General features: G+C 40.8%; 1 protein-coding gene across 4 annotated transcripts in view; it reads left to right on the plus strand.

Annotated features, from left to right (window-relative positions):
- LOC106563560 (ryanodine receptor 1) overlaps window positions 1–14,687 on the plus strand; it is a 138,381-nt gene that overhangs the window by 93,855 nt on the left and 29,839 nt on the right. For all 4 annotated transcript variants that reach the window (XM_045690076.1, XM_014129242.2, XM_014129244.2 and 1 more), the window contains 8 exons: window positions 2,298–2,468; window positions 2,703–2,762; window positions 3,412–3,546; window positions 3,681–3,793; window positions 4,079–4,175; window positions 4,270–4,376; window positions 4,502–4,553; window positions 4,656–4,748. In XM_045690076.1, coding sequence (XP_045546032.1) covers window positions 2,298–2,468; window positions 2,703–2,762; window positions 3,412–3,546; window positions 3,681–3,793; window positions 4,079–4,175; window positions 4,270–4,376; window positions 4,502–4,553; window positions 4,656–4,748 — 828 coding nt within the window. The remainder of the gene's footprint in view (window positions 1–2,297; window positions 2,469–2,702; window positions 2,763–3,411; window positions 3,547–3,680; window positions 3,794–4,078; window positions 4,176–4,269; window positions 4,377–4,501; window positions 4,554–4,655; window positions 4,749–14,687) is intronic.

A 14,687-nucleotide genomic window follows, 5' to 3' on the forward strand; every position in this document is an offset into this window, starting at 1 on the left:
CTAAGCAGAGTTAATTGATATGTTGTTCAATGCTAAGCAGTGTTAATGTATATGTTGTTCAATGCTAAGCAGAGTTAATTTATATGTTGTTCAATGCTAAGCACTGTTAATGTATATGTTGTTCAATGCTAAGCAGTGTTAATGTATATGTTGTTCAATACTAAGCAGTGTTAATTGATATGTTGTTCAATGCTAAGCACTGTTAATGTATATGTTATTCAATGCTAAGCAGTGTTCATTTATATGTTGTTCAATGCTAAGCAGTGTTAATGTATATGTTGTTCAATGCTAAGCAGTGGTAATGTGTATATATATATATATATATATATATATATATATATTTTTTTTTTTAAATGTTTTTTATTTAACCTTTATTTAACCAGGAAGGAAAGTTGAGAACAAGTTGTCATTTACAATTGCGACCTGGCCAAGATAAAGCAAAGCAGTTCGACACATACAACAACACAGAGTTACACATGGAATAAACAAACATACAGTCAATAATACAGTAGAAAAATAAGTCTATATACAATGTGAGCAAATGAGGTGAGATAAGGGAGGTAAAGGCAAAAGAGGCCATGGTGGCAAAGTAAATACAATATAGCAAGTAAAACACTGGAATGGTAGATTTGTAGTGGAAGAAAGTGCAAAGTAGAAATTGAAATAATGGGGTGCAAAGGAGAAAAATAAATAAATAAATACAGTAGGGGAAGTGGTAGTTGTTTGGGCTAAATTATAGAAGGGCTATGTACAGGTTCAGTGATCTGTGAGCTGCTCTGACAGCTGGTGCTCAAAGCTAGTGAGGGAGATAAGTGTTTCCAGTTTCAGAGATTTTTGTAGTTCGTTCCAGTCATTGGCAGCAGGTAACTGTAAGGAGAGACGGCCAAAGGAGGAATTGGCTTTGGGTGTGACCAGAGGGATATACCTGCTGGAGCGCGTGCTATAGGTGGGTGCTGCTATGGTGACCAGTGAGCGGAAATAAGGGGGGACTTTACCTAGCAGGGTCTTGTAGATGACCCTGAGCCAGTGGGTTTGGCGACGAGTATGAAGCGAGGGCCAGCCAACGAGAGCATACAGGTCGCAGTGGTGGGTAGAATATGGGGCTTTGGTGACAAAACAGATGGCACTGTGATAGACTGCATCCAGTTTATTGAGTAAGGTATTGGAGGCTATTTTGTAAATGACATCGCCGAAGTCGAGGATCGGTAGGATGGTCAGTTTTACGAGGGTATGTTTGACAGCATGAGTAAAAGATGCTTTGTTGCGAAATAGGAAGCCAATTCTAGATTTAACTTTGGATTGGAAATGTTTGATGTGAGTCTGGAAGGAGAGCTTACAGTCTAACCAGACACCTAGGTATTTGTAGTTGTCCACATATTCTAAGTCAGAACCGTCCAGAGTAGTGATACTGGACGGGCGGGCAGGTGCAGGCAGCGATCGGTTGAAGAGCATGCATTTAGTTTTACTTGTATTTAAGAGCAGTTGGAGGCCACGGAAGGAGAGTTGTATGGCATTGAAGCTCGCCTGGAGGGTTGTTAACACAGTGTCCAAAGAAGGGCCAGAAGTATACAGAATGGTGTCGTCTGCGTAGAGGTGGATCAGAGACTCACCAGCAGCAAGAGCGACATCATTGATGTATACAGAGAAAAGAGTTGGCGCAAGAATTGAACCCTGTGGCACCCCCATAGAGACTCCCAGAGGCCCGGACAACATGCCATCCGATTTAACACATTGAACTCTATCAGAGAAGTAGTTGGTGAACCAGGTGAGGCAATCATTTGAGAAACCAAGGCTATTGAGTCTGCCAATGAGGATGTGGTGATTGACAGAGTCGAAAGCCTTGGCCAGGTCAATGAATACGGCAGCACAGTATTGTTTCTATGTTGTTCAATGCTAAGCACTGTTAATGTATATGTTGTTCAATGCTAAGCAGTGTTCATTTATATGTTGTTCAATGCTAAGCAGTGTTAATGTATATGTTGTTCAATGCTAAGCAGTGGTAAATGATATGTTGTTCAATACTAAGCAATGTTGATTTATATGTTGTTCAATGCTAAGCAGTGTTAATGTATATGTTGTTCAATGCTAAGCAATGTTAATTTATATGTTGTTCAATGCTAGCAGTGTTCATTTATATGTTGTTCAATGCTAAGCAATGTTAATTTATATGTTGTTCAATGCTAAGCAGTGGTAATTGATATGTTGTTCAATGCATGTACTGGTTGTGGCTTTATGCATGAAGAAGATGCCTTGGTCCCTCCTTATGTTCTTGGCTTGGTCCCTCCTTGTGTTCTTAGGCTGGTGGCTCAGATGTGGAGCGTACCAAGAAGAAAAGACGAGGAGATCGTTATTCAGTGCAGACGTCACTTATTGTGGCTGCCCTGAAAAAGATGCTCCCCATCGGCCTCAACATGTGCTCCCCTGCTGATCAGGAGCTTATCAACCTGGCCAAGATACGATACTCTTTGGTAGTATGCCCTCGGCTGTCTTAAATAACTCTGCCGTAGTATGACCAGTACGGAAAAATAAAAAAAATATATGAAATGTATGCATTCACTACTGTCAGTCGCTCTGGATAAGAGCGTCTGCTAAATGACTAAAATGTAAATGTAAATGTAGTTGTTTGTGCCAGACCCATAAGGCTGTATATCCAGACACAGAAATGGTTCCAAAATAAATGGTAAACAAAATTTTTCTTCCAGAGGGACACGGATGAGGAAGTAAGGGAGTTTTTGCAAAACAACCTGCATCTTCAAGGCAAGGTAAGATGGACTGGGTTGGTGCAGTAAAGTTATACATGGTGAAGTCCTGTGGTGTTCCTCCGGCTGCACTGTGTGTTCCTCCGGCTGCATTGTGTGTTCCTCCGGCTGCAATGTGTGTGGGTTCCGGCTGCAGTGGGTGTTACTCCGGCTGCAGTGTGTTACTCCGGCTGCAGTGTGTGTTCCTCCGGCTGCACTGTGCGTTCCTCCGGCTGCAGTGAGCGTTCCCCCAGCTGCAGTGAGCGTTCCCCCGGCTGCAGTGAGCGTTCCTCCGGCTGCAGTGTGCGTTCCTCCGGCTGCAGTGTGTGTTCCTCCGGCTGCAGTGTGCGTTCCTCCGGCTGCAGTGTGCGTTCCCCCGGCTGCAGTGTGCGTTCCCCCGGCTGCAGTGTGCGTCCCTCCGGCTGCAGTGTGCGTTCCCCCGGCTGCAGTGTGCGTTCCTCCGGCTGCAGTGTGCGTTCCTCCGGCTGCAGTGTGCGTTCCCCCGGCTGCAGTGTGCGTTCCCCCGGCTGCAGTGTGCGTTCCCCCGGCTGCAGTGTGCGTTCCCCCGGCTGCAGTGAGTGTTCCCCTGGCTGCAGTGAATGTTCCCCTGGCTGCAGTGAGCGCTCCTCTGGCTGCAGTGTGCGTTCCTCTAGCTGCAGTGTGTTGTGTTCAGGTGGAGAACCCGTCCATGCGCTGGCAGATGTCCCTGTATAAGGAGATGGCAGGGAAGGCTGAGAATGCTGACGCTCCAGAGAAGGTGGTGAAGAGGGTGCAGGAGGTGTCAGCTGTTCTCTATTACATTGAGGTGGTGAGTAGAGTAGTAAGCCCAGTACTTTAATACTACAACATCAATATAATCCTACAGTATCCCTATAGTCCTACTTCACACACATGGCATGATGTCAGTGGTGCCGTTTCTCTCAATTATCTCGTCTCACTTAGACGGAGCACCCCTTCAAATCCAAAAAGATGGTGTGGCACAAACTGCTGTCCAAGCAGAGACGCAAGGCTGTGGTAGCCTGCTTTAGGATGACTCCACTCTACAACCTACCCAGGTTAGAGACGCTACTACAGTCTTGTATTTACATTTGAGTCATCTAGCAGACGCTCTTATCCAGAGCGATTTACAGAAGCAATTAGGGTTAAGTGCCTTGCTCAAGTGCACATGGACAGATTTTTCACCTAGTCTGCTCGGAGATTCGAACCAGCGACTTTTCGGTTACTGGTCCAACACTCTTAAATGCTAGGCTACCTGTCGCCCCATTCAAACATATGCAGTAAATAAAACACAGCCACAAGTAAAATACAGACACTAACATGGTTTTCTGTCTGCCTCACAGGCATAGAGCTTCCAATTTGTTCCTGGAAGGATACAAACGCAACTGGATCCATACTGAGGGCTACTCCTTTGAGGACAGAATGATAGACGACTTGTCTGTAAGCTCTGCATGCTTGACACACCTTTTGAGGATTTCAGGACCTGCGAGTTTCCTCCTATAGTTTCACTCCCACATCTCTTTCTCAAACACAGAAAGCCATGGAGCAGGAAGGAGAGGAAGAGGAAGAGACGGAGACCAAGCCAGATCCCCTTCACCAACTCATTTTGCATTTCAGCCGTACCGCTCTCACAGAAAAGAGGTAGGACTCTCCTTTTCTCCCTCAAGCATGTTAGTTGAGCAGCTTTTGGATTGAATTCAACACTAAATACACATCTCCACCTTTTAACATGTTGCCTAAGCCTCTGTTTCTTCTCATCTTTACAGTAAACTTGATACAGATTACCTATATATGGCATACGCTGATATTATGGCAAAGGTGAGTTTTATGATGTAACATTTTAGCATGTTATTGTTATTTGTATATGAATGTATTTAAAGTATATACTTTCTTTTTTCCTTGTCTGTGTGTGTGTTGTAGAGCTGCCACATTGGTGAGGAGGACGAAGGGGGAGAGGAGGTGGAGGAAGGGGCTGAGGATGAGATGTCCTTTGAGATGCGACAGACAGAACTGGTATGGGGCGGCCAGGGGAGCAGGGAGACACTGGAGCGGTAGCTCTCAACGCATTCAGTGACCACATCATCCACTGCACATCAGCCTGCACCCACATCTCTCTGTTCTCAATCGCTCTTCTCTCTCTCCTCTCTTCTCTCTCCTCTCTCATCTCTCTTTTGTCTCTTCTATCTGTTCCTTTATATGCGTGTTGCTTCCTCCTAAATGTTATCTGTCTGTCACTTGTTCTCCTTCTTTGTGTTTTGCTTCACTCCAAGTGTTTATAGATTGTACCTGGCTGTTGTGGTTAACATTGTGGTTAACATTGCGGTTAACATTTTGTATGTTGTATGACTCACAAAGTGATTGGAAAATACATCTTATCTAGACCATACAAAATCATGTGGACCATCCTAAAGCATTGACCTATCTGCTAAGCACAAAGTTCTAGTGATGAGTATTCCTTCAATTTGGCAGGCAGAATGTGTTTACACGGGCCAAATACTGTTGTCAATCATATAATGGCTCCTCTATTATTTTGGACAGAAATACATCTAATTATTTCCATAGTTTGTATATACAGTCGTGGCCAAAAGTTTTGAGAATGACACAAATATTAATTTTCACAAAGTTTGCTGCTTCAGTGTCTTTAGATATTTTTGTCAGATGTTACTATGGAATACTGAAGTATAATTACAAGCATTTCATAAGTGTCAAAGGCTTTTATTGACAATTACATGAAGTTGATGCAAAGAGTCAATATTTGCAATGTTGACCCTTCTTTTTTAAGACCTCTGCAATCCGCCCTGGCATGCTGTCAATTAACTTCTGGGCCACATCCTGACTGATGGCAGCCCATTCTTGCATAATCAATGCTTGGAGTTTGTCAGAATTTGTGGGTTTTTAAATGTCCACCCGCCTCTTGAGGATTGACCACAAGTTCCCAATGGGATTAAGGTCGGGGAGTTTCCTGGCCATGAACCCAAAATATCGAGGTTTTGTTCCCCGAGCCACTTAGTTATCACTTTTGCCTTATGGCAAGGTGCTCCATCATGCTGGAAAAAGCATTGTTCGTTACCAAACTGTTCCTGGATGGTTGGGAGAAGTTGCTCTTCGAGGATGTGTTGGTACCATTCTTTATTCATGGCTGTGTTCTTAAGAACAATTGTGAGCACCCCTTGGCTGAGAAGCAACACCACACATGAATGGTCTCAGGATGCTTTACTGTTGGCATGACACAGGACTGATGGTAGCGCTCACCTTGTCTTCTCCAGACAAGCTTTTTTTCCGGATGCCCCAAACAATCGGAAAGGAGATTCATCAGAGAAAATGACTTTACCCCACTCCTCAGCAGTCCAATCCCTGTACCTGTTGCAGAATATCAGTCTGTCCCTGATGTTTTTCCTGCAGAGAAGTGGCTTCTTTGCTTCCCTTCTTGACACCAGGCCATCCTCCAAAAGTGCAGATGCACTCACACCTGCCTGCTGCCATTCCTGAGCAAGCTGTGTACTGGTGGTGCCCCGATCCCGCAGCTGAATCAACTTTAGGAGACGGTCCTGGTGCTTGCTGGACTTTCTAGGTCGCCCTGAAGCCTTCTTCACAACAATTGAACCGCTCTCCTTGAAGTTCTTGATTATCCGATAAATGGTTGATTTAGGTGCAATCTTACTGGCAGCAATATCCTTGCCCGTGAAGCCCTTTTTGTGCAAAGCAATGATGACGGCACGTGTTTCCTTGCAGGTAACCACGGTTGACAGAGGAAGAACAATGATTCCAAGCACCACCCTCCTTTTGAAGCTTCCAGTCTGTTATGCGAACCCAATCAGCATGACAGAGTGATCTCCAGCCATGTCCTCGTCAACACTCACACCTGTGTTAACGAGAGAATCACTGACATGATGTTAGTTGGTCCTTTTGTGGCGGGGCTGAAATGCAGTGGAAATGTTTTTTGAGGGATTCAGTTCATTTGCATGGCAAAGAGAGACTTTGCAATTCATCTAATCACTCTTCATAACATTCTGGAATATATGCAAATTGCCATCATACAAACTGAGGTAGCAGACTTTGTGAAAATTACTATTTGTGTCATTCTCAAAACTTTTGGCCACGACTGTACACAAAGCATACAAAACATTAGGAACACCTTCCTAATATTGAGTTGCACACCTTTTTGCCCTCAGAACAGCCTCAATTTGCCGGGGGATGGACTCTACAAAGTGTCGAAAGCGTTCTACAGGGATGCTGGCCCATGTTGACTCCAATGCTTCCCACAGTTGTCAAGTTGAGTGGATGTCCTTTGGGTGGTGGACCATTCTTTATACACACGGGAAACTGTTGAGCGTGAAAATCCCAGCAGCGTTGCAGTTCTTGACACATTCAAACCGGTGTGCCTAGCACCTACTACCATACCCCGTTCAAAGGCACATATATCCGATGAATGGCACAAATACACAATCCATGTCTCAATTGTCTCAAATTCTTTATCCGGTCCTTTCCCCTTCATCTACTCTGATTGAAGTGGATTTAACAAGTGACATCAATAAGGAATCATAGCTTTCACCTGGATTCACCTGGTCATGTCATGGAAAGAGCAGGTATTCCTAATGTTTTGTCCACTCAGTATATATACTGGTATTTTTTCCATATGTATGTAAGTGGTATATTTGGATGAATAGGAATTACTCCTGCGTCTGTAAATTGTTACCTTTGGAGTGTAGGAGGCCATTAGCCATGTTGTTGGCTACATGTGTACTACCACACGTTGTCCCAAGTCTAGTCTATCACTGCCAGCTCATACCAGCTCATACCACCATACCCCACCTATGGTCTTTCATGTAGATTGAGATGGAATCTCTAACAGAACTGATCCTGTCTGTTTCTCAGATGGAATCTCGAACAGAACTGATCCTGTCTGTTTCTCAGATTGTAACCAACTACTGACCCTTTGACTGACCTCTGTCTGTGTCAGTTCCATGTTCTCTTACTGCTCTCCCACTTACTCTGGCGTAACACGCTCATCTCTATTAACTGAGTGTTACTAATCAATGCTGTTCCCTTCCATACTTACTTAGAGTATTGACCAATAGACTACAGTGAAATCCTGTCTACTCTCCCAGACACCTAAACTGACACATACAGTAAGAATATGTAAGAAGAGTTAGAGCAACAACACATTCACTGATAGACATACTGTATACTACACCTGATAGAGGGCTTATCCAAACACCCCTCTTGTTTCCATTGGATTGGAAACTGTCCAAGTAATGTCAAGTACATCTGCACCATGCTTACTGGGTAGACCATAGTCAGGCATACGCGGGTGGAGCTTTGGGTGGGTTAGGAGGGTGGAATGCTGTGGGAACTGATTAAATATGTATTTGTATTACCTTTGTTTTAATTAAGTCTTGGTTGAAAAGAAAATGTTGGTTACAATATCAAATCTTTTAAATTTTTATGCCTTCTATATACTTAATTCCATTACATTGCACTTGTCAAAATGTTGAAGGAAAAAGGAAACCGAAAAAGGAAATCTTGATAGTATCACTGATATTAAATACGTTTACGTATCGGCCTCACGGCCTTCGTCAGAGCTTTTGTGAATTTTCTGAAAACAGCACCTCTATGTAGACCTAGCCGGAGGCGCTGGAAGATGGCGGCGAGTGTAGACGAGATTTCAGCTTGCTCCGAGTAACCTTAACTTTTATCACTCTCAAACATACTTAAATGTAACGGAACTTGGCTTATAGTAAACACAATAGAGAACAACACTTAGTTGACCGATAATTTGATTCATAACTTTGAGAAATGGAAGGAAAAAATTTGCGAAAGAGCAAAGGGAGGAGAAGGCAGTTGCTAGCTGAGCACTCATACGTTGGAGAAAAACCGCCACCTGACTCCTCAGGGGAAGAAATGGAGGATTCTGGACATTTGGTTGATTCTGAAAATGCAGTCAATAGTCCTGCACCCAAAAAGTCACAGAAAGAATTGTCTTTGCGCGAACTACAGATCAACATAATCGATGCTGTCTCTGCAAAGATAAACGAAAGAGCCGATGGTCTGGAGAAAATGATACGCGAAAACACATCAAAAATAGTTGACCTCGAGACCTCTCTGAATCATGCATACAAGAGTATCAAAGAGCTTAAACTTGCAAACACTGCTACGTCTGAGAAATGCATTGCTCAGGAGAAGACCATCGCAGACATGCAAGAGCGCTTATCGGAAGCAGAGCGATACCGGAGAAGGTGGGGGCTACGGCTTTACGGTGTCCCCGAGGACCAGGATGAGAATGTGAAGCGCTTAGTAAGAGACATCTGTAACCGTGTGGCACCGGACTTTCCCGATGGATATATGGATATGGCTGTGGATGTCGCTCATCGTATTGGGAAGAAACAAGATGCCATCGTCAGCCGATCGATCATCATCCAGTTTGCTTTTCGCACAGCGAGAGATGCAGTTTGGAAGAAAGCAAAGGAAAGCGCCTTTCTGAAAGAAAGAAAATTTAGATTCGGTGAGGACTTGACTGCAGCAGACAAGGCAGCAAAGGCAAAATTGTGGCCTCTTGTACAACAGGCCCGAAATCAAGGAAACGGTGGATACTACAGGGGAATCAGAGCTTTTTTCGCCAACGGTAAAGAAATACGACCGGGGTGATTTGATTTGTTCTGTCGGTAGGTTTACAAGGTAGTTCCTTCCCCACTGCAAACTGAACGTTCTACTTTTGAAACATGGTGTTACTATTTTACAAGTTAAGAATTCTGTTAATACATATATGAAGCAACTTTTTATAGAGAGGGTAAAGTTGAGATTGCATAGGATTTTTCTTTCTATTCTATAGATATGGACTTGAAGTTTATGTCAATCAATGCCAGGGGGATACGTAACCTGTTGAAGAGAAAAGCTTTTTTTTTTTTTTGTAAGGACTGCAACGCAGATCTTGTATTCGTTCAAGAAACACATTCATGCAAAGAGGACTATAATTATTGGAAAAATCAGGGGGGCAGTGACATTTTTTTGGCCCACGGGACTATTCATTCAGCTGGGGTTGCAATTTTAGCAGACAATTTCAAAGGGAAATTTTTGTTTACTCAAATGGACTCCAATGGACATTGGCTAGTAGCGGTCATCAACCACATGGACAGATTATTTGTGTTGTGTAATGTATATGGATACTGTTCTAGTCCTCCAAATAACTTACTTCTAGAGGAAATTGAAGAAATTCTTACAAATCTTCTGAGAAAATACCCATCCAGTCAGATAATAGTTGGTGGAGATTTTAATATGGTTTATTCTAATGAGACTGATAGATTGCCTCATAGGCCTAACATTGGTGTGAACAAGTTGGTGAATTTCTGCCAAAGCCTGGACTTAATTGACATATGGAGAGTAAAAAACCCTGGAGAGATACAATACACATGGAGTAATAGAGATCGTTCCTTACAATCAAGAATTGATTTGTGGGTGATAACCTCTAGTCTTGTGCCCAACACTGTAGAGGTAAAAATACTGCCTGCAGTCCTGACGGATCATAAAGTCATATGGTTGACTGTAAGAATATGCAGTAATGATGGTAAGAAATACTCTGGTGGTTACTGGAAACTAAATAACTCATTGTTATTGCATGATGATTTAAAAAATGTGATTAAGAATCTAATTTCTGTTTACTGGAGTTTAGCTACATCTAATGCAGAATATGGGAAATATTGGGAACTGCTGAAATTTAAAATCCGCCCAGCCTGTATTACTTATGGAAAACGGCTTGCTTTAAGAAGGAGATGTGAGGTAGCTGAACTCTCTAAGACAATTGCCGTTATCACAGAGATTGAGCATCTTGATCTTAATGAGAAAGCTAAATTGAATGATTTACAGAATCAACTAGATACATTGTATGAGGAAAAGGCTGGCTTGAAAAACAATGGCTTGAAAAAGGTGAAAAGAACAGTAGATACTTTTTTAATTTGGAGAAGAGGAGAGGGGAACTCAACACACTTCGGAAACTTAAAATTAATGGGGTTACCACTGAGGATAGAGAGTTGTTATCAGAATTTACCACTAAATTTTATGAGACTCTTTACTCCTTAGATAACAATTTGTGTGACTCTAAGGATCTCCTTGATTCTATAGAGAATGTTAATTCGATTAGTGAAGAACTCAATCAGTCTTGTTGCCAAGATTTATCCATTATGGACATCCAGTACGGGGTTGCTCAGTTAAAAAAGAACAAATCTCCAGGTTGTGATGGATTAACCTCAGAATTTTACAAAACCTTCTTTGAAGAAATAGCACCTTTTTTACTTGAAACCTTTAAGGAGGCTATAAAGAAGGGAGAACTACCTGCCTCTCTGAAGCAAGGGGTTATTACTCTTATACCTAAACCACACAAGGATCTCCTAAGTATTGATAATTGGCGTCCAATCACACTCCTAAATAACGACTACAAAATTATAGCCTTAATCTTTGCAAAAGGTTAAAGTCTTGCTTAAATGATCTGATTGATGAATGTCAATCAGGGTTTATGAAAGGGCGCCATATATCTAATAATCTGAGGCTGATATTAGACTTGGTTGAGTATCGTGATCTATTAGATGACTTCCCTGTTATCCTATTTCTGGATTTTCAGAAAGCATTTGATACAGTAAGTCACAATTTTATCTTTGATTGTCTTAAGCATTTGAAATTTGGTCGTTTCTTTGTTGATGCTATTAGAACTCTGTATAATGGTGGCAATAGCTGTATCAAACTCTGTCATGGAACATCCTCAAGATTTAACATTTACAAAGGAATACGACAAGGTTGTCCAATTTCACCTTTTTTATTTTTGTTAGTTTCTCAAATGTTATGCTCATTAGTTCATAAAAGTCCATTTGAAGGCATTACATTCCAGTCCAGAGAGATCAAGATATCCCAACTGGCGGATGACACCTCACTTTTTTTGAAAAATGTATCTCAAACTAGATTAGCATTGGATATCGTGAAGCAGTTCTCCAAAATCTCAGGCTTGACTTTAAATCTTTCCAAATGTGAGTTGTTTGTTGTGAAAGGAGCTGTCAACCCAACAGATTGTAACATCTCTGAAAAAGATACTGTAACCTACCTCGGTGTAAAGATCACCAAAAATCTTAAGGCTATGAATGATCTTAATTTGAACCCTGTAACTGAATCTGTCAAAAAAAAATTATCCTCATGGTTAGGGAGGGATTTAAGTCTTCAAGGAAGGGTGCTTTTATCCAAAGCTGAGGGGCTATCTCGTGCATCCTATCTTTTTTCATCTATTGACATTCCCAAATCCCCTTGCTGTACCTTAGATAGGCTTTTGTACAACTTCATATGGAAAAACAAGCCACATAAGATAAAAAGAGATGTTATCACCAACAGGGTTTGTGATGGCGGTCTAAATGTCTTAGATTTCACTCTCTTCAATCAGATATCAAAGGTCAACTGGATTAAAAGGTACATAAAAAATCCTCATAGCTTCTGGAATATTATACCTCATTTTGTTTTTCAGAAGTTCGGTGGGCTTAATTTTTTACTACAATGTCCATATATTGTGGGTAAAATTCCTGTGAAACTGGCGGTTTTTCACAAGCAGGCTTTAATGTGCTGGGCTTTGTTGTATAAACACAACTTTTCACCTCATAAATGTTTTATTTGGAACAATGGGTCAATATTACATAGAAATAAGATGTTATTTAACCATAAATGGTTCTCGAAAAACATTGTTCTTGTCAGCCAATTGGTTAATAACAGTGGGAATCTATTTACACGGAGAGAATTTATGGAAATATACAACTTTGAGGTTTCAAGCAAGGAATATGACACTGTTATTAAAGCTATACCTAGTGGGATAAAAACTTTACTTCAGAATAATGCATATTTTGGAATATCTCCGATTGTAAGCGATATTCAGTTGAATGGCATTGGTCTACTAGATACGAAATTCAACAATCGTTTAATAAGGGATATTTTCTACAGGAAGTCTATTCCCTCTGCGATATTTTGTTGGGCTTCATCGTTTGATGTAAACTGGCGCCGTGCTTGGCTCACTCCACACAGATTTATGGTGACCAATAAAGTAAAGGAGATCTCCTTTAAGATAATCCATAGATGCTATCCGTGTAATAGCTTGATTTCTAAATATATATTTGACGTTACCAGTGAATGCAGTTTTTGTGAACTAGAAACTGAATCTATTGAACACTTATTCTGTAATTGTTTATATAGTGAAGTATTTTGGACTGATGTAAAACTATATCTTAGCCGCAAATTGCATACAACCATTGATATTACTAAGTTTGACATATTATTTTACTACACTGATTCCACAACTGAACGTGAGTATGTCATAAATCTCTTTATTTTATTAGGAAAATCTTTCATCCACAAATCAAAATTTATGAAGAAAAAGCCCCTTTTCTTAATTTTTTTATCTGATTTGGAACAGTACTTAGAATCTTTAAAACGTATACAAAACAATATGTCAAAAAAATGTATTCGATATATGTCTGTATTTGATTTGATATAATAGTTTTTTATTTTCCTCTAATTTCTTTGGATTCCCTCTGGCTGTTATGTTATGTTTATGTTTTGCATGTTACTGTTTTGCATGTTACTGTTATTTACAACAAGTTAAATAAAGATCTGTGCAAAGAAAAAAAGGAAAAAAAATTAAATAAATAAATAAATAATAATAAAAAAAAATATATATATATATATATATATATATATATATATATATAAAAAATATTTAAAAATATTTAATAAAAAAATGTAGACCTAGCCCCACCCACATCCGTTCCACGCATGGAAAGGGGTTGGAGGCAAAGGAAAAATAAATAAGTGCTACCAAACATAACAACATGCATTTCACAAACACTGCAAAAGTGTATAAATAAGAAGCATTGAATACGTCCATAAAACCACAATGAGGACATATCTAGTTTTCATTAATCATTGGGTACATCATTACGAAAAACGTCAGAGTAATCTTAAATGGGCACATAATTCATGTTCAAATTCACAACATAACATACATAGGCATTTCATCATTAAGTCCTTTAGGAAATAATGTCTGGAGGGTGAAAATCTAAAAACATTCTCTTTTACTCAGAGTATTATTAATATCACCTCCCCTGTCTGATATCTTAACTTTCTCTATGCCACAAAATCTAAAGGTAGAAATGTCATGTTTTAGGTCATTAAAATGTTCTGCGACTGGATAATCCCTGTCGTTTTGTCTGATTGAACTTTTATGTTTACTAATTCTCTGTTTGAGAGAGCGGGAGGTCTTACCGACATAGCAGAGCCCACATGGACATTTAATAACGTAAATAACATGGGTGGTGGAACACGTAATGATATCATTTATTTGAAACCGTTTTCCTGTGTGGGTGTGGCAGAAATATTCACACTTCATCATATTGTTGCACTGTGCGCATCCTCTGCATTTATAGCTACCATTTGGTAGAGGGCGTAAAAGAGCCTGGCTGATTTTCTTTTGTGGCTGGCAGTTGGCATGAACCAATTTATCGCGTAAATTGCGACCTCTCCTATACACAATAAGTGGTGGATTTTTAAATTCTGCCGGCAAAGCTGGGTCCGATGATAAAATATGCCAGTGTTTCTTGACCACACCTCCCACTTTTCGCGAATTCAAAGTATATGTGGTTGTGAACATTACGGAGTGTTCTTTGGCTTTAGCGGGTCTTTTTTGTAACAATTCCTCTCGTGTTTTTTCCCAATGCCAAATGAAGAGCTTCATCCACACATTGTGGCGAATAGCCTCTTAGAAACCTAATGCGCATCTCCGCTGCTTTTTCTAGATAATTCTATGTTCAGTGGCATATACGGCGCAGTCTGAAAAACGGGCTTCTTGGAACTCCTCTTTTTAATGGCTCAGGATGGAAGCTGTCCCCCAGTAATAGAGTATTCCTGTCTGTTTCTTTTCTATACAGAGTTGTAAAC

This window comes from Salmo salar, chromosome ssa11, assembly GCF_905237065.1.
Source record: "Salmo salar chromosome ssa11, Ssal_v3.1, whole genome shotgun sequence".
NCBI lineage: Eukaryota > Metazoa > Chordata > Actinopteri > Salmoniformes > Salmonidae > Salmo > Salmo salar.